The sequence below is a fragment of the Macaca mulatta genome, chromosome 9 (assembly GCF_049350105.2).
Source record: "Macaca mulatta isolate MMU2019108-1 chromosome 9, T2T-MMU8v2.0, whole genome shotgun sequence".
In the NCBI taxonomy this organism is placed as follows: domain Eukaryota; kingdom Metazoa; phylum Chordata; class Mammalia; order Primates; family Cercopithecidae; genus Macaca; species Macaca mulatta.
The window spans coordinates 76,232,258-76,257,259 of NC_133414.1; the positions used below are offsets into that span (position 1 = coordinate 76,232,258).

The 25,002-nt window shown below is 39.4% G+C and overlaps 1 protein-coding gene and 1 non-coding gene across 11 annotated transcripts in view; both read left to right on the plus strand.

Annotated features, from left to right (window-relative positions):
- Positions 1–25,002, plus strand: part of CFAP70 (cilia and flagella associated protein 70) — a 115,228-nt gene that overhangs the window by 45,119 nt on the left and 45,107 nt on the right. For 8 of the 10 annotated variants that reach the window (XM_077946616.1, XM_077946621.1, XM_077946619.1 and 5 more), the window contains 6 exons: positions 5,357–5,527; positions 6,087–6,167; positions 7,765–7,856; positions 19,051–19,115; positions 19,617–19,807; positions 21,535–21,666. In XM_077946616.1, coding sequence (XP_077802742.1) covers positions 5,357–5,527; positions 6,087–6,167; positions 7,765–7,856; positions 19,051–19,115; positions 19,617–19,807; positions 21,535–21,666 — 732 coding nt within the window. The remainder of the gene's footprint in view (positions 1–5,356; positions 5,528–6,086; positions 6,168–7,764; positions 7,857–19,050; positions 19,116–19,616; positions 19,808–21,534; positions 21,667–25,002) is intronic. The other 2 variants (XM_077946618.1, XM_077946625.1) reach the window with 1 other exon arrangement.
- On the plus strand, positions 16,872–16,975 carry LOC114670237 (small nucleolar RNA U13). The gene has a single exon (XR_003719718.1). It is a non-coding gene; the product is annotated as a small nucleolar RNA U13 (small nucleolar RNA).

Here is a 25,002-nt window from a genome sequence, read left to right on the forward strand (position 1 = left end):
GTCTTCTCTATGTCGGCTAGCAACTAACCCCTCTCTTGGAACATGCTGTCCAGGCCGCTGAGGTGGGCGCAGGGAACCCTCCATAACATTTGGGTTAGGTATCTTTTCATTTCCTGTTTTTAATTTTTGGAGCCTAATTATCAATGATTGATGCAACTCCTCAAGTTTAATTTGTTCTTCTAGTTGAGCAATTTTTTGTTTTAATTCTTCTTTGGGATCTACTACTGCCATAGCAATGGGCGCAGAAGCCCCATTACGTGTCCCATTATATGGGGGCGGGCGTGGAGTAAAGGGAGGCCAGTCGGGGTTATGATATTTAGCCGCCTCTTCCTCTAAATCATCCCAATTTATGTCTGATTGATCAGGCTTATTAGTTTCTTCCTCTTTTTGAGGCGTTTGTAAAACTGGATATTTTTTCTGTTTGTTTTTGTGTAACATTTCTTTATCTGTTACAGAAGGAGACTTGATTTCCTCATCATCGCTCTCAAGGGAAATGAGATCCTCCTCCGTATCTTGCGGAGGCTTTGTGAGGTTAGAGCAGGAACTAACCTTTAGAATATGTTCTGTTTGAGCAACCGCGGCCATGACTTGTGGATCGACCTCCTTTTTATCTATCAAATCTTTAATGAGATTCCAATAAGAGAAGGCGGTCACAGGAATTTTTTCTGGCCCAAAAGTATTATAATAATCTTGAAAACAATCTCCTACTCTACGCCATCTTTTAATATCAATAGTTCCTTCCTGTGGGAACCAATGGCAAGTGTCTTTTACAAAATCAAAAAATTTAAACAAATCATTACCTTTAACCTTTACTCCTCGTATCTTTAAAGCCTCTTTTAATTGTCCTACATAGATTTGATGTTGGCTTAATTCTTGTCCCATTTCGGACGCGTCACTTACCTTCGATTCTGACGCGGCAGGTTCCCGCGGTGATCGGAGGAGTTTAGTTTCACCTTGACAGTTGACTGTTCTTTTGCGTCCTCTTCCTCACGGAATCCCTCGTTTCCAGGCTCCACGTTGAGGCGCCACGTGTCCCGACCCGCGGGATCGTCAATGTAGGCCCTAGAAGAGGGAGTGGGAACTTGGGGGAACAAGAGACACGAGAAATGGAGACAAGACAGTATCCTGATCAAGTCTCGTTTATTGGTGGCAGTGTAATGCCTTATATAGACCGGCAGGGGCAGAGGTTGGGCCAGGGCGATGATGGTGGCCCTGCGGTGGGCGTGGCCAGGTAGGTTTCGGTTTCTTCGGTCCGACGTCATGTTGCGCCTGTGCCGTCAGTTGGTAATTTTCCCGGGTGCGGGATGGCGCCTGCGCTGTAAGTTGATCATTTTCCCGGGCGCGGGAAAATGGGTGATGAAGAACCAGGAAGAGCGCCATTTTGTATGAGATATCAGTACAGGGAAGAAGGTAAATCTAGGGAGGAGGTATAGAGTGGAAATGTATAGAGCTCAGGCGTCAATCATCAGTTATTAATCGCTATGGCTGGGCCACGCAGCTCCGGACATATATTTATGTGTATATCATATATATATCTCAACAAAGGAATTAAGTGGGATATCACAAATATTTGCTTAACATAAGGTAGTTAAAGGAAGAACAGAACAACAAAAAACAGATGATATATAGAAAGCAAATAGCATGGAAAATAAAAATCTAAGTATTTCAACAATATTATTGTATGTAAATGGTCTAAACACACCGATAAAAGGATAGAAATTATTGAATTGGATTTACAAAAAAATCAAGATTCAACTATATACTGTTTAAAGTAGACACACCTTAGGTTCAAATACACAAGGTTGAAGTAAAAAGGTACAAAAGATATACTATGGAAACAGAAAGGGTAATAGCTGAGTAACTACAATAATACCAGACAAAATAGTTTTAAGACTAGAAATACATATTACTGAAGACAGAATGGATGTCACAATGATTAAAGCATCAATTCATCAGGAAGACAGGACAATTATAAGTGTATACACCCTTAGCAGTACAACACAATCATCTCATAATACTTGAAGCAAAACCCAACAGAATTGAAAGGAGAAATAGGCAATTTGGCAATAGTATTTAGAAATTTTAGTATTCAGCTCTCAATACTGGAAAAGACAACTGTATAGAAAATCTGGCCAGGTGCAGTGGTTCAAGCCTGTAATCCCAGGACTTTAAAAGGCTGAAATGGGTGGATTGCTTGAGCTCAGAAGTTGGAGACCAGCCTGGCAAAATGGCAAAACCCCATCTCTAATCTCTACAAAAAATAAAAAAAATTGGCTGGGTATGTTGTTTGTGCATGCCTGTGGTCCCACTACTTGGGAGGCTGAGGTAGGTGGATCACTTGAGTCTAGCAGGCAATCAAGGCTGCAATGAGCTGTGATCATGCCACTGCACTCCAGCTTGGGTGACAAGAGTGAGACCCTGCCTCATAACAACGACAACAAAAAAGAATATCTTTAGTAAGTATAAACTTACCATAGAACCCAACAAATCATTTCTAGGAATTTCTAAGAAAAAAGAAAACCTATATTCACAAGAAGACATATATGTGAATGTTTATTGCAGCATTATTTGTAGTAGCTAAAAGCTCACAATAATACAAATGTCCGCAGATAGTGAACAGATAAACAAAATGTGGTATATCTATACAAGAGAATACTATTTTGCAGTGAAAAGGAATGAACTACTAATGATATAAAATCCCCAAATCACTGAATCATGCACTTTAAGTGGGTATGTTGTGTATATGTGAATATCTCAATTTTTTTTTTTTGAGATGGGGTCTCTCTCTGTCACCCAGGCTAGAGTGCAGTGGTACTGTCATAGCTCACTGCAGCCTCGAACTACTGGGTTCAAGTGATCCTTTGCCTTAGCCTCCTGAGTAACTGGGACTACAGGCATAGGCCACCACATCCAGCTAATTAAAACAAAAAAATTTTTTTTGTAGAGACAGAGTCTCATTGTGTTTGCCCAGGCTGGTATCAAACTCCTGGGCTCAAGCAATCTCCTGCCTCGGCCTCCCAAAGTGCTGGGATTACAGGTGTGAACCACCATGCCCAACCTGTTTTTTTAAAAAAGTAGTAAACTTGGGCTAGGTGTGGTGGCTCACACCTGTAATCCCAGCACTTTGGGAGGGCTAGGTGGGCAGATCAGTGAGGCCAGGAGTTTGAGACAAGCCTGGGCAACATGGTGAGACCCCATCTTTACAAAAAATACAAAAATTAGCTGGGGTGGTGGCATGTGCCTGTAGTCCCAGCTACTCAGGAGGCTAAGGTGAGCTAATGGCTTGAGCCCAGAAGGCAGAGGTTGCAGTGAGCTGTGATTGTGCCACTGCACTCCAGTCTAGGTGACGGAGTGAGACTCTGTCTCAAATAAATAACTAAAATAAAAAATAAAAAAGTAATGAACCAACTGACACATGCTATAGCATGGACGTACCTCAAAAACATGCTAAGTAAAAGAAGGCAGATGCAAAAGACTATGTATTGTATGATACCACTTATATGAAATACTCTTTTTATAGAACATACCCCAGCGATGTTAAAATTTGAGAAAGCTTATGTCTTTGAATCTATGAAATACAGTATTTATCACAGAGGTGGCAGGATTGTGAGTGATTTTTAGTATTTACAATTAATATTGTTGGATTGTTTTCAAACAGCTTTATTGAGGTATAATTGATAAATAAACTGCATATATTTAAATTGTACAATATTAAAGTTTTGACATATCTGTACATCTGTGAAACTATCACAACAATCAAGATAATGAACATACACACATTACCCCCCAAAGATTTTTGTGTCTTCTATTATTCCTTTGCCCACCTCTGTCTACCCCTCCCGTCTCACCTGGCCTCCTTTGGTCTGGTTCTTTTTGTTCAACATGAATTATTTTGAGAATCATCCATGTTATTTAATTTAAAAATTGTTTATTTCAAAAAATAATTTTTAGGGAAAAATTGTTGTAAAATCCTTTTCTGGTGATTTGTCTATAGTTTGAATTTTTCCATACAAAGAGTTTGCTTTGAACTTTAAACTTGCCTTATCCTTCCAATTATAACTGATAGGGCAGTGGTAATTAAATAGATACTATTTCTTGTATAGAAGTGAATTCAACCTGTTAATGTTAATTTAATTTTAATTTTTTTTCTTTTTTTGAGACAGAGTCTCACTCTATTGCCCAGGCTGCTGTGCAGTGCACCATCTCAGGTCACTGCAACCTCCGCCTCCTGGGTTCAAGTGATTCTCCTGCCTCAGCCTTCCCAGTAGCTGGGATTGCAGGTGCATGCCACCACACCCAGCTCATTTTTATATTTTTAGTAGAGACAGGGTTTCACCATGTTGGGTAGGCTGGTCTTGAACTTCTGGTCTCAAATGATCCACCTGCCTCAGCCTCCTACAGTGCTGGGATTACAGGTGTGAGCCACCGCACATGGCCTTTTTTTTTTTTCTTTTTTGAGACAGAGTCTTGCTCTGTAGCCTGGGCTGGAATGCAGTGGAGCAGTCATGGCTCACTGTAGCCTTGACTGCTCGGGTTCAAGTGATTCTCCCACCTCAGCCACCCTAGTAGCTAGGACTACCAGGAATGTGCCACCGTACCTCGCTGATTTTTTTATTGTTTATTTTTTATTTTTATTTTTTTGAGAGAGTCTTGCTCTATCGCCCAAGCTGGAGTGCAGTGGCGTGATCTTGGCTCACTGCAAGCTCCGCCTCCCAGGTTCACACCATTCTTCTGCCTCAGCCTCCCGAGTAGCTGGCACTACAGGCACCCACCACCACGCCTGGCTAATGTTTTGTATTTTTAGTAGAGACAGGGTTTCACCGTGTTAGCCAGGATAGTCTCGATCTCCTGACCTCATGATCCACCCGCCTTGGCCTCCCAAAGTGCTGAGATTATAGGCGTGAGCCACCATGCCCGGCCCCACCTTGCTGATTTTTTTGTTTTGTTTTTAGTAGAGATGAAGTCTCACTATGTTACCCAGGCTGGTCTTGAACTCCTGATCTCACACAATCCTCTTGCCAAAGTGCTGGGATTACAGGTGTGAGCCACCATGTCCAGCCTGGTTTGAAATTCTGTGTCAAAGATTAAAAGCATTCTGATTACAAGAGTTATGAGATGCCAGAATCAAACCAGGTCGTAAGGTCTCCTCTAAATCCTTTAAATGCTATAGTAGGCAACTAACTTTCTGTGGTGTTTTTACCTGTTCTAGAAGGAGGGAAATACAATGAAGTCTTTCAAGTCCCTTTTTTCTCTCTGATGTTAAATGTTGAAATTGTTTGGAAAACTAAATGGTAAAAAAATAACGTGTACTTCTTTCAGGTTTGTCTCATGTATTGCTTTTTTTGTTTGTTTTCAGACCAAATGTTTACTGAGCTTGTTCCGGGATATTGGCCATCACTTGATTCATAATAATAAAATAGGAGGAATTAATTCTCTGCTGTCCAAGCAAGCTGTTTCTAAGAATCTGAAAGAAGATAAACCAGTGAAAGAAAAGGATATAGATGGAAGGCCTAGGCCTGGGGATGTGGTAGGTTGTTGGGAAGGTGATGATTTTGCCTGTTAGATTACATTCCAGAGACTTCACTGATTACTCACTTGGTGACTTGTATCAATATTAGTTTGCTTTTTTTTTAAAAAAAATTTTACTTTAAGTTCTGGGATACATGTGCAGAATGTGCAGGTTTGTTACATAGGTATACATGTGCCATGGTGGTTTGCTGCACCTGTCAATCTGCCATCTAGGTTTTAAGCCCCGCATGTATTAGGTATTTGTTCTTGATGCTGTCCCTTCCCCTTGGCCCTCCTGACAGGCCCGGGTTTGTGATGTTCCCCTCCCTGTGTCCATGTGTTTTCATGGTTCAACTCCCACTTATAAGTGAGAACGTGCGGTGTTTGGTTTTCTGTTCCTGTGTTAGTTGCTGAGAATGATGGTTTCCAGCTTCATCCATCCCTGCAAAGGACAATAACTCATTCTTTTTTATGGCTGCAGTTAGTTTGCATTTTGATGCAATATAGAGATCATTGTTCTTGTCACTATGAAGACCATGTAGGAATTCAGTTTTTGAAGTGTGTTCATTTTCTTTCAGCAGGCACCTAGTATAAAATCTCAGAGCTCAGATACTCCTTTGGAAGGTGAACCCCCTCTAAGTCACAATCCTGAAGGACAGGTAATTGTGCATAAAGTTTGGAAAATTAAGTTTAAGTTAACCAGACCTTTATTAAGCAAGGCATTTTCAGTGGAAAATGCTCGGGCAGGATGTTAGTTATCATTCCATATTTGCCCATGACTAGTTGTCTGTGACTTTGGGCAAATTTCTTTGTCTTGTTGAAATTCTGTAAAATGAACTGGTGCCAGGTTAATTTTAAGGTCCTTTCCAGCATTAAAATATTATATCTTTTATTAATTCTACTATGTTAAACATTATAAGGGATGCAGAGATGCATCTTCTGCAGCATTTATTCATCTGCCTTCAGGAAACTCAGCATCTGGTAGGAGAAACAGACTGGTATATAGTATATAATTTTGATAACCATAGTATATAATTTTGATAAGTGCTATAATAAGGGTACAAATAAAAGTTCTGTGTGGGCTCTGAGGAGGCAAATATTGGGATGGGGAAGTCTAAGGGAAGGCTTCATGGAGGAGGTGATATCCATACTAAGTAGTGAAAGATGAAGAGACCTGTTTGCCATAAGAAGATGGAGGGAGAGGCATTTCAGAGACAGGGAGCAGCTTGAGAGAGAACAACACAGAGAATTTGCAAGAGCAGAATTTAGGGTGTGTCAGTTAGTTACAGTGTATGGTATATAGATAAATTAAAGGAAAGATTCTATAAAGAGTTAGGAAAGAAGAAAGAGGCTGAATCAGGTAATGGAAAGACTTGAAAGGCTTATTTAAAAGTTTGGACTTTATTGTATAGCTGATGACAGATTCTTGAACCTCTTCTAGGAGATTCACATCAAAGGTTTTAAAGTCAGATAGAAATAAGACCTCATGTGTGTTTCAGGTCAGAATTCTTGCAAGGGTATGAAAAAAAGAGATTGAAGGTGGGGTAGAGCTGCAGGCTTTTCTTGTAGTATAGATGAGCGTTGATGACAGTTTTATTTAGGGCAGGGGTTGCAGTAAAGAAAGTCAGAAACCTGCAGAGGCAAGGAATTTGCAATTGGGAAGCTTTGGGGGTATTGATGAGAAAAGTTAAGGATAACTCAGGTTGCAAGCCTCACTTTCTGGAAGGATGGCAACACCATTGAGAGAAAAATCAAGAGAGATTGACATTGGGGAAATAATAAATTCAATTTTGGACGTGTATTTAGGATGCTGGCAAAAATCTGGGTAGAGCTGTCCAGCAGCTGGAGTTGGTAGATGGTAATGAGGAGACTGTGAGTGGGAATGTAAGAAGTTTATGAAGAGAATTTTTCTGCAGGACCCACCTGAAAGAAGGTTGCTGGCAGAGAGGATGGCATTCACTTAAAACAGTTCCTGGGAAAGTATTGAGAACAAGTTAAACAGGGCTGAAGCACTGTTACACTGTAGAAGCTTCCAAGAATAAAATTGAAAATCCTTTCCTCTAAGAGATAACCACTGTTGCTCTATTTCTTTCCAGTTATTTTTCTGTGTGAAAAGTATTTTAACAGTTGAGATCACACTGTATATGTAGTTATATATGCAGTTTTCTCACTTATTGTGAGCATCATCTTATGTTACTAAATTTTTCATAAATATGTTTTTTTTCTGGAAATAATAAGAAAATAATGTCTTTACAGCAATATGTAGAAGCAGGGACATACATTGTGTTGGAAATTCAGCTGGACAAAGCTTTGGTTCCAAAGCGAATGCCAGAGGAGCTAGCCAGAAGGTTTGTAGCTATGGTGCTTATACTAGTTTTGTACAATTTGGGTGTAAATAAGAGAAAGTCAGATTGTCCCCATGATTGTAATTTCCCTTGGGCTAAGCAGGAGTTATCTGGTTTTTTTCTAGATGAAGTTTTTGTTGTTGTTGTTATTGTTGTTACCTTATCACAAAAGCATTGCATACTTATTATAAAAATTTTTAGGAAGCTGGGTGTGGTGGCTCATGCCTGTAATCCTAGCACTTTGGGAGGCCGAGGCGGGGAGATTGCCCGAGCTCAGGAGTTTGAGACCAGCCTGGGCAACACGGTGAAACCCCATCTCTACTAAAATACAAAAAATTAGCTGGGCATGGCAGCATGCACCTGTAATCCCAGCTACTCGGGAGGCCGAGGTAGGAGAATTGCTTGAACCTGGGAGGCGGAGGTTGCAGTGAGCCGAGATTGCGCCACTGTACTCCGACCTGGGAGACAGAGAAAGACTCTGTCTCCAAAAAAAAAATTATAGGAAATACGGATGAACAAGAAAGTATATAAAGATACCCAAAGCCAAGTGTGGTAGCTCATTCATGTAATCCCAGCACTTTGTGTTTTTTTTGTTTTGTTTTTTTGTTTGTTTGTTTGTTTTTGAGATGGAGTCTCGCTCAGTCGCCCAGGTTGGAGTGCAGTGGCACAATCTCGGCTCACTGCAAGCTCCGCCTCCCAGGCTCACGCCATTCTCCTGCCTCAGCCTCCCAAATAGCTGGGACTACAGGCGCCTGCCACCGCGCCCGGCTAATTTTTTGTATTTTTAGTAGAGACGGGGTTTCATCGTGTTAGCCAGGATGGGCTCGATCTCCTGACCACGTGATCCACCCGTCTCGGCCTCCCAAAGTGCTGGGATTACAGGCTTGAGCCACCGTGCCCGGCCAATCCCAGCACTTTGAAAGGCCAATCCCAGCACTTTGAAAGGCCAAGACGAGGATCACTTGAGCCCAGAGGTTTGAGACCAGTTTGGGCAACATAGTGAGACCCCAACTCTATAAAAAATTGTAATAATTAAATTAAAATTTTAAAAAATTAAAAAATAAAAACATCCAGATCTCTACTCACCTAGTGATAACTGCTTTTAACACCTTGGTGTTATCCTTCTGGAGTTATTTTAAGAAAGCCCCCCATGTTACACATACATAAACACACACATGCACGTTACATATACATATATGTAATTTTAAAGAACTGTTTATATTGTACCATAGTGTTTTGCTTGTGTGTTACTAGGAAGCTGTGCATTCATCTGGGTTATTCAACTTGTTGGCATACAATTGTTCATAGTATTCTCTAATACTCCTTTTTATCCCTCTAAAATTGGTAGTAATGTTTCCACTTTCATGTCTTCTCTCTTAGTCAATCTTGCTAAAAGTTTGTCAATCTTGTTGATCTTTTTGAAAAACCAACTTTTAAAGCTTATTGATTTTCTCCATTATTTTTCTATCCACTAATTTGTTTTTACTCTAATATTCATTCTTTCTTTTATTATGTCTTCTGCTAGCTTTGGGCATAGTGTGCCCCGCTTTTGCTAGTTCCTTAAGGTATACAGTTATGTCATTGATTTTGAGTTTTCTTCTTCTTTAGTGTATGTGTAGAGAACTATATATTTCCCTCTGAGCACTGCTTTCACTGCATTTCATAACTTTTTATTTGGTTTTTGTTTTCATTTGTCTAAAGGATTTTATTTTTTTTAAATTTCCCTCGTGGTTTCTTCTTTGAACCGTTGGTTGAGTGTGTTGCTTAAATTTTCTTATTTCAGTTATTTAATATTCTTATTTTCTTAATTTTAAGTCTTCTGTTACTCAATTTTAGTTTTATTTCTTTGTGATCAGAAAATATGCTTCATATGATTTCAATCTTTTTTTTTTTTTTTTGAGACAGAGTTTCACTCTTGTTGCCCAGGCTCGAGTGCAATGGTGTGATCTCAGCTCATGGCAACCTCTGCCTCCTGGGTTCAAGCGATTCTCCTGCCTCAGTCTCCTGAGTAACTAGAATTACAGGCATGTGCCATCACACCTGGCTAATTTTGTATCTTTAATAGAGACAGGGTTTCTCCATATTGGTCAGGCTGGTCTCGAACTCCAGACCTCAGGTGATCTGCCTGCTTTGGCCTCCCAAATTGCTGGAATTACAAGCATGAGCCATCATGCTCGCCATGATTTCTTTTTTTTTTTTTTTTTTTTGAGGCGGAGTCTCGCTCTGTCGCCCAGGCTGCAGTGCAGTGGCGCGATCTCGGCTCACTGCAAGCTCCGCCTCCCGGGTTCCCGCCATTCTCCTGCCTCAGCCTCCCGAGTAGCTGGGACTACAGGCGCCGCCACCACGCCCGGCTAATTTTTTTGTATTTTTAGTGGAGACGGGGTTTCATTGTGTTAGCCAGGATGGTCTCGATCTCCTGACCTCGTGATCCGCCCGCCTCGGCCTCCCAAAGTGCTGGGATTACAGGCTTGAGCCACCGCGCCCGGCCCATGATTTCAATCTTTTAAAATTTATTGATACTTGTTTTGTGGCCTGACATATGGTATACCCTGCAGAATGTTCTATGTGCACTTGAGAAGAATGTGTAATCTGTTGTTACTGAGTGGAATGTTCTCTATATGTCTGTTAGATCTAATTGGTTTATAGGGTAATTCAAATCACTTCCGTCTTTTTGTCTTCCTGTCTTTTCTCTTCTCTTCTCTTCTGTTTTGTCTCGCTCTGTCACCCAGGCTGGAGTGCAGTGGCATGATCTCAGCTCACTGCAACCTCTGCCTCCCAGGTTCAAGCAATTCTCCTGCCTCAGCCTCCCAAGCAGCTGGGACTATAGCATTTTTTTTTTTTTTTTTTGTATTTTAGTAGAGATGGAGTTTCACTGTGTTGCCCAGGCTGGTCTCGAACTCCTGAGCTAAGGCAATCTGCCTGCCTCAGCCTCCCAAAGTGCTAGGATTACAGGCGTGAATCACCATGCCCAGCTTAAATCATTTATTTTTTTATTAATCTCGTGTCCGGTTGTTTTATCCATTATTGAAAGTAGAGTGTTGAAGTCTCTATTATTGTAGGACTATCAGTTTCTCCCTTCAATTCTGTCAGTTTTTGCTTTATAAATTTTGGGGTTCTGTTGTATATATTTATAAATGTTGTATTGTATTGCTATATTGAACCTTTTATCAATATTTAATGTCCTTATTTGTCTCTTGTACCTTCTTTTTATTTGTGGTTTATTTTGTCTGACAATAATATAGCTATCTCAGCTCTTTTTTACTATTTGTATGGAATATCTGATTTTATCCTACCTTTGACTTCCTTCTGTCCTTATATCTAAAGGGAGTATCTGTAGACAGCAGATAGATGGATTCTGTGTGAGTTTTTCTAATCTAATCTGCCAGTGTCTGCTTTTTAATAGGAAAGTTTAATCCATTTACATTTAATGTGATTACTGATAAAGAAGGATTTACTTCTGTCATTTATCTGTTTGTTGTCTACATGTCTTTTTTGTTGTTGTTCTTCAGTTCCTTTATTGCTGCCTTTTTATATTTAGCTGATTTTTTGCAGTATACCATTTGGATTTCCCTCTTCTTTCCTTTTCTGTATATATTTTTTAGTTGTCGTCTTAGTGGTTAACTTGGAGACAACAATTAGCATCTTAAACCTGTAACAGCTTAGTTTGAATACAAACTTAATTTCAGTACTGTACACTCTGCTCCTATACATCTCCTGTCCCTCCCCGGTTACATTGTTACTGTCACAGATTACATATTTATCTATTGTGTGCCTATTAACATAGACTTATCATTATTATTTTATGCATTTGTCATCAAAAAAGAAGAGAAAGAGGAGTTACAAGTTGAAAATACATCAACACTGGCTTTCATATTTACCTTTACTAGTGTTCTTTGTTTCTTCATCTGGCTTCAGGTTAGTGACTAGTGTCTTGTCATTTCAGCCTGAAGGACTCCCTTTAGCATTCCTTATGAGGTAGGTCCTGTTATCAACTATCTTAATTTTGTTAACCTGGGATTGTCTTAATGTCTTCTTCACTTTTGAAGGATAATTTACTGGATATAGAATTCTTTTACCTTTTTTTCTGTAATTTCTGTAGAGACATAGTCTCACTATGTTTCCCAGGCTGGTCTCAATCTCCTGGCCTCGAGTGGTCATTCCTTCTCAGTCTCCCAAAGTGCTGGGATTATAGGCATGAGACACCTGGATATAGAATTCTTAGTTATCAATTTTTTTTTTCTTTCAGACTTTAAATATGTCATCTCAGTGACTTCTGGCCTCCATGGTTTTGATAAGAAATCAGCTGTTAATCTTATTGAGGATCACTTGTATGTGACAAGTCACACTTCTCTTGCTGTTTTTGATATTTTTTCTTTGTCTTTGTGTTTCGACAATTTGACTATGGTGTGTTTTAGTGTGGATATATGAATTTTTCATGCTTGGAGTTTATTAAGTTTCTTGGATGTGTTGATTCATGTCTTTCACCAAATTTGGGAAGTTTTGGGCCATTATTTCTTCAAAATTATTTCTTCCCCCTTTCTTCTCTAGAAAGGGGGAAATTTCTTCCAGAACTTCCATGATGTGTAGCTGGTCAGCTTGATGGCATCCTATAGGTCTTAAATTCTGTTCACTTTTCTTCATTCTTTTTCTTTCTGTTCCTCAGACTGAATTATTTCAATTGTTTTGTCTTCAGGTTTACTGATTCTTTCTTCTGCCTGATCAAATCTGCTGTTGAACCCTTTAGTGAATTTTTTATTCCAAATATTGTACTCTTCAGCTCTAGACTTCTTGTGTTTTTTAAAAAATAATTTCTATTTCTACTGATATTTTGTTCATACATTGCTTTCCTTTTTTCTCTTTGTTTTCTCCATGGCTTCCTTGAGCTTTTTGAGTGTGTATAAGAAAGTTGATTTAATGTATTTGCGTAGTAAGTTTGATGGCTGGGCTTCTTTAGGGAGAATTGCTATAGTTTTTTCTTTGAAAGAGTCATACTTTTATTTATTTGTACTATTTGTATTTTATCATTGTTGAAAACTGGACATGTGGATACTATCATATGGGAATTTTGGAAATCAAACTTTTCCCTTCATTAGGTTTGACTGCTTTTTACTGTTTAAGGTATAACTTGTGTTCAGCCAGTGTTTTGACAGATTTCCTTGAATGCCAGGATCTAAATACAAACAAAAACAAAACAAAAATTTTTTTGTGCCAATCTTTACAGATGGCTCTGTGCTGAGGCATTCTTTTAACACTTAACCAGGCCATTTATACTTCTGCCTCAGCCTTTACTTCCTGCTTATACTGAACCTGTAGATCAATCAGTGGTGAAAGCATAGGGTCTTCTCTGGTCAACTTTAAGCATACATCCTGTCCTGGGCATACATGTGGCTTTCTGAATTTCCCAGTACACCCAAGTACTTTTGAATGTTCTAATTTCCAAAGAAACTCTCCAGCTTTTCTTCTCAGACTTTAGGTGGTCTATTGTATGTCTCAACCATAATGCTTTGCCCCAAACAGCTGTGGGGATTCGATAACCTTACAATGTTTTTGAACAATACTTTTCTACCCTGTATAGGTTTCAGTGCTTTTCCACACTGAGTTAGGAGAAACAGAGATGAGTGCCTTGCACCGGTCTCTCAGGCAGTCCCAGAAAAGTTAGAACAAACATAGTAATTTGAGAATAAGGTCTGCTCCGCTCCCTCCAGAATCAGGGACCAGTGTGCCACACTGGAAATCCAGGCTGCCACCTTTGAGAGTGCTGCTGAGCTGGGGATGCAGTGTGCAGTGGGGCAAGAGCAAGTAAAAATGTCACAAAACTTTCCTGCTGATTTAGAATTGCCTTTTTCTGGATTCAGCATTCTCTTCATTACTGTAAACCTTTTTTTCCCAACATTCTAACAAGTTGGTTCTGACAGTTTCAGTTTCTGGGTTTTTTTTTTAATTAAGTTTATAAGTGAGACTACTGTTTCTTCACATATTCACCAACACAATACTTTTTTATTTTTGCTATTTTGATGGGGAGAAAAGTTTCTCATTTTAATTTTAATCCACATTGTAAATTGTGTAGTGAAACATTTTTACACATAATTATTAATAATTTGGAAGTTTGCTTTGAGAATTACCTGCTAATAATGGAACATTCATCTTTTATACCTGAGTGTTCTTGAGTTTTTAAAAACTTTGCATTTAGTGCCCTTCCAAAAATAATCTGATAATATTTATAATAAATGACATACAAAATAAAACTGATAATCTAGAAATAGTCAAAAACTCAAAATGATGGAAAAGGAAGCCCTCATTAAATACAGCTCTCATAAATAAGCATCAAATCTGAGCTGTCTAACAAAAAGGGAAGCCCTATAAGTTCTATAATTCTAATCATAAAGGGAGAAGCATGTTAGTCACAAAAAAGACCACATTTATTCCTGGCATTAAATTCTAAAACAGGTTTCTAATTTGGGCTCTTACATAGGGGAATACAGAGTGACAGTATAACAGTATCCTTAATGACAGTTTTACAACAAATGCAGAAGCAATTTTTATGACTTTTTTTTTTTTTTTTTGAGACAGAGTCTTGCTCTGTCGCCCAGACTGGAGTGCAGTGGCCAGATCTCAGCTCACTGCAAGCTCCGCCTCCCGGGTTTACACCATTCTCCTGCCTCAGCCTCCCAGTAGCTGGGACTACAGGCACCCGCCACCTTGCCTGGCTAGTTTTTTGTATTTTTTAGTAGAGACGGGGTTTCACCGTGTTAGCCAGGATGGTCTCGATCTCCTGACCTCGTGATCCGGCGGTCTCGGCCTCCCAAAGTGCTAGGATTACAGGCTTGAGCCACCGCGCCCGGCAATTTTTATGACTTTTATATCCTGAAACTTTTTATCCATTTATAGTATATAAAGTACTCTATATAGTACTTTAAAAACTGTGGTTTATCAATGTTTAAATGTTCTTGGACTTTTTTGTGAGAAACATTTATTAGCAATAAGGTTTTTTTTTGTCTGTAGGGAATTGGAAGGCATTTCTTCTCCAAGCTAGGCCAAGTGATAAAATTATAGAGCAAGAGCTAATTAGGATGGCAGCAATAGGTCGGGCGTGGTGGCTTACGCCTGTAGTCCCAGCACTTTGGGAGGCCAAGGTGGGTGGATCATGAGGTCAAAAGATCGAGACCATCCTGGCTAACACAGTGAAACACCGTCTCTACTAAAAATACAAACACATTAGCCAGGCCTGGTGGTGGGTGTGTGTAGTCCCAGCTACTCAGGAGGCTGAGGCAGGAGAATAGCATGAACCCAGGAGGCAGAGCTTGCAGTGAGCCAAGGTTGCACCACTGCACTCCAGCTTGGGTGACAGAGTGAGACTCCATCTCAAAAAAAAAAAAAAAAAAAAAGAATGGCAACAGTGGAAAATTGTACTTAGGCTGGGTATGGTGGCTCACACCTGTAATCCCAGCACTTTGGGAGGCTGAGGCAGGAAGATTGCTTGATCTCAGAAGTTTGAGACCAGCCTGGGGAACATAGCAAGACCTCATCTCTATTAAAAATAAAAAAATTAGTTGGGTGTGGTAGTGCACACCTGTAGTCTGAGCTACCCAGTGGTGGGGGGCGGTGGGGGTGCTAAGGCAGGAGGATTGCTTGAGCCTAGAGACCCAGGCTGCAGTGAGCTATGATCATGCCACTGTACTCCAGCCTGGGCAACAGAGCGAGACCCTGTCTCAAAAAGAAAAAAAAAGAAAATAAAAAAGAAAATTATACTCAATACTTATGAAAGATTATTTGCCTTTGGTTGCAGGCTGAGCCTGAGGCATGTTATACCAAACTGCTAAATCTATGTCACTGTATATGAATGTACCTAAATTGCTGGATGCGGTGGCCTGTAATCCCAGCACTTTGGGAGGCCAAGGCGGGCACATCATGAGGTCGGGAGATTGAGACCACGGTGAAACCCCGTCTCTACTAAAAATACAAAAAATTAGCTGGGCGCGGTGGCGGGTGCCTGTAATCCCAGCTACTCGGGAGGCTGAGGCAGGAGAATGGCATGAACCTGTGAGGCGGAGCTTGCAGTGAGCCAAGATCACGCCACTGCACTCCAGTCTGGGCGACGGAGCAAGACTCGTCTAAAAAAAAAGAAAAAAAAAAAAAAAAAAAGAATATGCCTAAATTTAAAGCAGTCTTCAACATATGAAAAGAAGCTCAACTATTTCCACAATAAAAGAAACTCAAAACTATGCTGAAGTACCTTGTTTTTTAATTGCTGAAAATAAAAAAAGCTTGATAATTTATTTTGTTGTTGAGGATGTTTGGAAACAGGTCCTCTCATATAAGCTGGTTCGAGTATAAACTGGTAAAATTCCAGTGGAGGGCAATTTGGTAATGCTATCTAAATACAAATTCATGGATCTTTTAACTCTTTGATCAGGTAACTCACTTCCAATAATTTGTCTTCAGATAAATGTTGTTATTAAGGTCATCATTGATCACCACATTGTTAAATCCAGCGGTCTGTTCTTGGGGTCATTTTGATCTGTCATCAACATTTAACTACCCAACCCTCCTTGAGGAACTTTCTTCACTTGGTTGTGAGGATGCTATACTCTCCTGGCTTTATTCCTCCCTCCCTGGCCTTCTTTATCTCTCCAGCATCTAAATGTTGGAGTCCCCCAGAGCTCAGTGCTTGAACACCTTATCTATCTATACTTACTTCCTTGGTTTCTATCTAGTCTCACGGCTCTAAATACCATCAGTACACTGATGGTTCCCACATTTATATTTCAAGCTGAACCTCTCCTAATTCTCACATACTCTCTGGTCCAAGCCATAGTAGTCCCTCATCTGGGACTTACATGTAAGATGTAATATGTACTTAGATGTAAGTTTCCTTACATCTACCATTCTACCCTTCAATTTCTTCCTTTTTATTTTCTAATGATAGCTTTATCGAGATACTATTCACATACCATATACTTTTCTACCACCATCATCTTTTCTTTCATTTTGTTCACCCATTTAAAGTATCCAATTCTGATCCCTTTGTAGTTCATAAGCGTGATGATTGGGTGTTTATGCTCATGCATGAGCTGTGCCTCCCTCAAGCCTTGTTGTGACATCATCATATTAGCTGTCTGATGTGAACTTAGAAAAATAAAAATAAAATAAAGTGTACAATTCAGTGGCTTTTAGTATACTCACAGAATTGTGCAGCCATTCCATAATCAACTTTATAAATACTATCATTACCCCAAAAATTGAAATTCCATGTATATTAGCAGTCATTCTCCTTTTTCTCTCAACCATTGTGCCAACTCCTCCACCCTGAACCCCCAAGCCTAAGCAACCGTTTATCTGCTTTTTTTCTCTATCGATTTGCCAACTCTGGAGTCATAAAATATGTGGTGACTGGCTTCTTTCATTTAATCTAATGTTGTTAAGGTTTATTCATATTGTGGCATATATTGATACTTAATATCTTTATTACCAAATAATATTTCATTGTCAAAACAGGAGCAAAAGAGAGAGAGCAGGGAGGGAGTTGGGGGAGGTGCCACACATTTTTAAATGACCAGATCTTGCAGGGACTTACTCACTATCATGAAGACAGCACCAAGCCATGAGGCATCCACCTCCATGACCCAGACATCTCCCACCAGGCCCCACCTCCAACATTGGGGATTATAATTCAACATGAGATTTGGATGGGGACAAATACCCAAACTACATCAGTTGCTTCCTCATTTCCCTCAGGTCTTTACTCAAATGTTATCATCTCAGCGAGGCCTTCCTGGTGAAATATGCTCCTGCATTCCACCACCCTCAATCCCCAATAGAGTCTGTCTGCCTTCCTGCATTATTTTTCTCTATGGGACATATTACTAGCATATTTATCTTGTTTGTTTATCTTATTTATTGTCTTTCTTTCCCTACTAGAATGTAAGCTCCATGAGAGTAAGAGTTTTTGTCTATTTTGTTTAATGCTCTATTCCCAAACCTAGAAAACTACCTGATGGACAGTAAGCACTCAGTATCTATTTTTATTTTTTTATTTTTTGGGAGACAGAGTCTTGCCCTGTGGCCCAGGCTGGAATGCACTGGTGCGATCTCAGCTCACTGCAACTTCCGCCTCCCAGGTTCAAGAAATTCTCAAGTCTCAGCCTCCCGAGTACACCACTACACCCAGCTAATTTTTTGCATTTTAGTATAGACAGGATTTCAGGCTGGTCTCGAACTCCTAAGCTCAGGCAATCCACCCGCCTCGGCCTCTCAAAGGGCTAGGATTACAGGCATGAGCCACCACGCCTGGCCTGTCAGTATCTATTTTGAATGAATGAATAACATTGTCTCTGGAGAGGAAACTAGGAGGCTGGGCAATAAGGTTGGAAGGAGATATTTTGCTATACAGTTTCATACCTTCTAGATTTTGAATAATATAAATGGATTACCTATTTAAATAAATAGAATTAATATTAGTAATTATGAACAGAGGTATATCATTACATAGGACCTAGTAAGAAAAATAGATTTTGTGAGTTTAATTGTGAACTTCAAGGTAGTGTAATATATTTAGCAAGAACTTGAAACTAAAAGGGAGAAGAGCTATAACTTAATTCCTTCTAGGTTCTTGTAAGGGCTTCTGAAAACAGAAGGTAGAGGTTTTGGCATAAGTAGATTGACATTGACAAAATGTGGTTTTTTACTCACCTTAAGGTTTGATAGCATTATTGTAATTTAATGCAGTCCTATAAATTATGCCAAGAGTACACTTTTATTGTAGACGGGGAGGAAAGAAGAGGTTTTATTTGCCTGTTCCACTCAGATTTCCAAATCATTCTGTTTTCAGAGATGCTACTGAGTGCCTCTAAAATGTTGATACCCATTTCTTTCCAAAACCCCAAACAGCCCTTGTATGCCACAAGTTTTTAAATATGTAAGGGTAAAGCCAGGGCTCAAATTAACCAAAAATACAACTTAGATACTCCCTGAGTAGCTGCTTCCTGACCTCCCTCCTGTATGATCCATAGCCATATACTTTGCTGTGGTTCACATCTAGGGTTTTACATTATAAAATAGCACAGTGCTCAAGTGCAGTGGGGGAAGAGACCTCAGATCTCCCCGACCCAGACACTTTGAGGGTAAGATGTAAGAAAATATACATCTGTAGATAATAAAGTGTTTTTTGTTTTTTATTTTTATTCTTTCCTGATAACAGGGTCAAGGAAATGATTCCTCCAAGGCCTCCTCTTACCCGTCGGACAGGAGGAGCTCAGAAGGCAAGTGCCAAAGCCAAGATGAAACGATAAGTAATAAGATATTGAGTGCATGCACTTGATAATTGCATGGACTCTTTCATATGTCTTCCAGAAGGGGTGAAAACTTGTTTGAAGCCTTACATATTTTCATTGCTGGTTCCATTTGTGATCGATGGCATATAGCATACAGTGTTTAATCTTTGGCTGGTAGTCTCTAAGCTGGGAAGAAAAGGGCATTTTACATTTAAAGTATTACTGGGTGTGCTGGCACGCACCTGTAGTCTCAGCTACTAGGGAGGCTGAGGCAGGAGGGTAGCTTGAGGCCAGGAGTTCAAGGGGGAATTCCCTCAATCATACCACTGCACTCCAGCCTGGGTGACAGAGCAAGACTTTGTCTCTAAAACAAACAAACAAACAAACAAACAAAGTATCATGGGACACAAAACCAAATTCAGTTTTAGACTTCCAATCCATGCTCTTGACCTCTCTGAGGTGTCTACCAGATGTTTTGTGTTTTCTTAGGCAGTGAGTGACTACCACACACAGATCAAGAATATTTCTAGAGCCATTCTAGATGAGTACTACAGAATGTTTGGAAAACAGGTGGCCAAACTGGAGAGTGATATGGATAGTGAAACCTTGGAGGAGCAGAAGTGCCAGCTCAGCTATGAACTTAATTGCTCTGGAAAATACTTTGCTTTCAAAGAACAACTCAAGGTAAAACATTCACTTGTTTAATTACTCCATGGGTTTTTATGGAGCAACTTCTCCACATACTCAGTTCACATTTTCTCCTCTGATTATGTTCAGCTATACTCTTACCTTTCTTGGTTGGGGCAAAGAGCTAAGTTCTCTATGATAGAGTGTCAGGAGAAGCTCCATTCCTGCAGTCTTGGAATAAATTATTACAAATATCCTGAATGAGGGCTTTTAAGAAACTAATTATTTACTTGAGGCTGGGCCAGATTTTGGACCAGATTTCATTGTCACTATAGGAGGCAGGAACTCTGTCTGGTACTGACTCCATAATTAATTCTTCTTGCTTCCCATTCAAATCTCTCTAAAAAAATTAATTTTAGTTTTAAAATTGAAGATGAGACAGTTATCAGAAAGGAGGCCTTAATCATTAGGACTACAGTAGCATGTCTTGAGTTAGGATACATTTAATTACTGGCATTACATTTTACTTTTTAAAATTCAGAATGTATAAACAAAAACAAAAAACTCCAAATCTTTCCCTAATTTATAGAATCACTAAGATTTGAGAAATAGTTAACTTAATAATCATTTATTGAATAATAATGGCTAACATTTATTACATGTTTGCTGTTTTCCAGGCATATTTATCAATGCTTCATATTTTACTAATTTAATCCTTATAACAATCCTATAAAGTAGGTGTTGCTCATTTTATAGATGGGAAAATGCAATATTATTTGGCTAAGGAATTTGTCCAAAGTCACAGAGATAGTAAAGATCAATGTTGGGATTTAAATTCAGGCAGTCTGGCTCCAGAACTCACATTCTTAACTGCTACACTACAGTGCCTTTGTACACACATTTACTATGTGTCCTGCACTGTACTAAACAGATATAAAGAAAGAACACGGAAGTCATAGAGCGAAAAGCAACAAATGTTCATGGAAGCAAGAGGGTATTCTCAGCAGGTGGTGTACTCATGTCTCAGTTTGACTCTTGGTTCCATATTTACTAGTTGGGTGACCTTGAAATGTGACTTTATCTCTCTGTGCCTCAGTTTCTTTACCTAGCAACAAGGATGAGGTTAATATTATCACATAAGGTCATTATGATAATTAAATAATATAATGCATGGATTATAAAACCTGGCAATAATGTTACCTTAGTGGGGAAAAAAGAAGCTGTCCTGGCTATAGCAACATGCTGTGTTTATATTTGTACAGCATTTTAAGCTTCTATACTTGTTATCTCTCTTTGGCTTCTCAATCATCTTCTAAAGTAAAATAATAATACCAGAACTACATATCCTCTTAACAAATAGAAAGCTGAGGTACCAAAGTATAAAATAATTTATGAAGTTGTACAGTGGCAGCATTAGAACCAGAATTCCATTCTCTGGATTCTCAGCCCAGCCCTTTCTCCCTTTCCCCTTTGAACCATATGGTCACCATGAGAGACATAATGCCTAAACCTAATGCTCAGATTTTCTTCAGCTTTATGATTCTCTTCATATAGTATGAACTTTGCGTTGCTTCAATTAGTGATGATGGTGATGTTAAGGAAAGAAGAAATCATACAGAGTATGTTGATTGGGGGGAATTTGGAGAGCCAATACCACCCACCAAGGGAGAAATCAATCGCCTTCTGAAATTTTGATCAGCTTTAGACCAGAAAGCCCTAGAGAGACCCATGCTATCAGCATAGTGCTGGACTGTATTATCAGATGGGTGATCTATGTCTTGCAGCATGCTGTGGTAAAGATTGTGAGAGAGAAATACTTGAAGACAACATCATTTGAAAGTCAGGAGGAACTGCAGACATTTATCAGTGAGCTCTATGTGTTCTTAGTAGATCAGATGCATGTAGCCCTAAACCAGGTAAGTGTCAAGAACTGAGAGCACTTTCTTTTCTCTGTAGAGCATCAGAGTCTTCTATGAATGATTCCTTCCTTTGTTTATTCAACAAATATTTATTGAAGTGTCTGCTCTGTGCTAGGCACTGAAAACACAAGGATGAGTAAGAAACTGCCTAAGCCTAATTAGTTTAGGACTAATTTTGGAAAAAAACAAGGAGATATGCTCTTTCACTTTCCTAGAAAAATAAATTTCACAACTTTAAAAAATGTGATGGAATTGTCAAAAACAGATAAAATAGGTTGCACAAATTGTGAAATGAAAATTACCATTCTGTTTATTCTGTGAACAGGTACAATTCTTAATTTTTTATTGAAGATCATAAAAGCAAGAAAAATTATGAGTTTTCAGATATTATACCCAAATGACAGTGACACTTCAAACATGGCTTTTCTGTTTGGTGGTCTGCTGTCCCACCCACTTTTCTGTTTATATTTGTAAGTCTTGCATCTTGCCTTAATTTGCTTATTTTTGTATGTATTCAGGGGTAGTTTATTTGAAACCAGTGACAAAGTTGGAGTCTTTTTGTCCCCTGGTAGTGTCTAACCATCTGTGCCTCCTCAAATTCTTTATTCTATTTGCTTTTTTCTTCCTTGTTTTTCTTCTCTACCACCATCACCTCTTATTTCACTTTGTTCTGTCTTCCTGGAGGAGGGTAGGACAGGAGTGTCCAGCATCAAAGGATTAAGAGAACAGTCCTGCCTTGGGCATGGATGATTTGATTTGAAAAGCAATTGAGAGTAGAGCTTGAGAAAAAGAAGTTTTGACTTTTTCCTCACTAGTAGTTGGGAACAATACATTGAATTATTTTACACTGAGGTATAATACGATCGGGTTTACATTTGCTAAAACACTCTGATAGCACTATGGAGGATGAGTTAGAGGTGACAAAACTGTGATATTAGTTGATTATTGCATAATAAGGAGGAAAAAGTTTAAGTTAAGTTTCAATGGGTGATTGATACCATTCAGTCCTTCTTGGTTGATACTAAAAAGAAAAGAAAAACATTAACCAGGACATGGAAAGCAATTATGAGTAAATTTGGTGGGAGGCAGATGGTACTGAATTCACTTTTGAACATAGGCTCTAGTGGGGTTTTGCCCAAGATAGAGATCTGAGCTAGAGATCAGATTTGGGGAGCCATGATATATGGATGCTATGGTCATAGATGAGCTGCCTGAGAAAAACATGAGAGAAGACAGCTGGCAGTAGAACCCTAGGAAATAACAACATTTAAGGAATGAATGAAAAATTGAAGGAGACAAGTGGGATTGTTAAAGAGGCAAAGAGCCAGAGACAATGGTGTCACAGAAGCCAAAGGAAAAGAATTTTAAAGAAAAGTAGTCAACATTGTCAAATCCTCCTAGGAATTCAAGAAAAACAAATCTGAAGTCTTCATTGGATTTGACAATAAGGAAGTTATTGTTAACCTTTACATAGCAGTATTATTGGGCTAATGGGGGGATTCAAATTATAATGAATTGAGGAGTAAATGAGCAATCAAGAAACAGATGAATATAAATTCAAGTTGGATGATGAAGGAAAAAAGTGGAAAAGTAGTAGCTAGAAGTTATAGGGATTTTCTTCCCTTCCTCCCTTCCTTCCTTCCTTCCTCCCTTCCTCCCTCCCTCCCTCCCTCCCTCTCCTCCCTTCCTCCCTCCCTCCCTCCCTCCCTCCCTCTCCTCCCTTCCTCCCTCTCCTCCCTTCCTCTCTTTCTCCCTTTCTCTCTTTCTCGCCCAGGCTGGAGTGCAGCAGTGCAATTGTGGCTCACTATAGCCTCAACTTTCCAGGCTCAAGCAATCCTGCCACCTCAGCCCCTCAAGTAGCTGGGACTATAGGTGCACACCATGCCTAGCTAATTTTTCTATTTTTTTTGTAGAAATGGGGTTTCACCGTGTTGCCCAGGCTGGTCTCGAACTCTTGGACTCAAGCGATCCACCAGCCATGGCCTTCCAAAGTGCTGGGATTATAGGCATGAGCCACCCGCTCCTGGCCTGGGATTTTCTTTTTAAGATGAAAAAGACTTGAGCACATGCACAGGTTTGGGAAAAAGTCAGCAGAGTGGGAGAAGCTGAAAATTGAGGAAAGAGGGGATAATTGATGGCAGGCTCAGGGTATACACCTGGGAAAGGGCCAAGACTTTAAATGGAAGGATTAACTTTGAAACAGAGAAGGCTGCAACACTTCTTTCTCTGAGACTGAAAAGAAAGTGATACAATAGATCCAGAAATAAATAATTTAGCTAGGGAGTGTAATAGTTGAGGGATTTCTTACTTAATGATTTCTATTATCTCTGTGAAGTAAGGTCTTTACTGAAAGTGAAGGGGATGAGGATTGAATGAAAAACTTGAAGAAAGAGAAGAAAACTTAGATACTGCGTAGCATTATGGAATATGCTGCTAAGCAAAGACAAATACATAGATTACTAAGGGTATTAAAGGTCTCCAGCTAAGACTGAATGCCACAAGAGTTTGTGGCAGCTTAGATACCAGTCTCTGTGTCTATGCAGTTTTCCTTAGGACCAGTTAGCTGCTCTTGTTTTAGAATGAAGAAGTCAGATTGTATGATTGTTTTAATTTGAGAATTTTCAGGACAAATGCAGGAGAGGGACAAGGATGCCTGAGATGAAAGTATGCTGGTGAGAGAGTAGCCTGAGTGGGTAATCATGAGGTTCAGACTGATCCATTTGGGAAGTGATGAGCTTATTGGAACTGAAGGAAATAAAGTCAGCAGTTTTCAGTGCACTAAGTAACAAAAAGGTGGAAGACAAGACGTGGAATGTTGGATCTGGGAGTGGGATATTAGAGTATTCTGTTTTGGGTGCAGAAGTGCATTGCTGCAGGGATTTGGGGCTCAAGATAATCAAAACTAAAAAGAACAGGACAAAAGCATTAATCAATGGTCGGAAACTCTCTTTGGCCTATCTCAAATTTGGCTTTACTGTCCACATTTCTTAGCAGTTGTCCTTATTAAAGTCACTGATGTTATTTTGACTTCTAATTAAATAATTTTGTGGACTCTTTCTTGACCATAGCTTCTGACTCAGGAGATTCCTAATTACACCAGACCTGCTCTCCCAATCTGTGTGTGTAGGATATATTCTTTTTCTGGTTTTCCTCCTACCTTTTTGTTTCCTTTGAAGGATCTATCAGTCCATATTTCTTAATAAAACTATAGATTTGTCTTCTAAAGCTTTACCCTTAATATCCTGTTTTCTTCACATTTAAAGACCCTAGCCAGGGCTTGCCAACCTTTTTCATGTCATGATGCAAAAAAAAAAAAGATAATATTTGTCATAT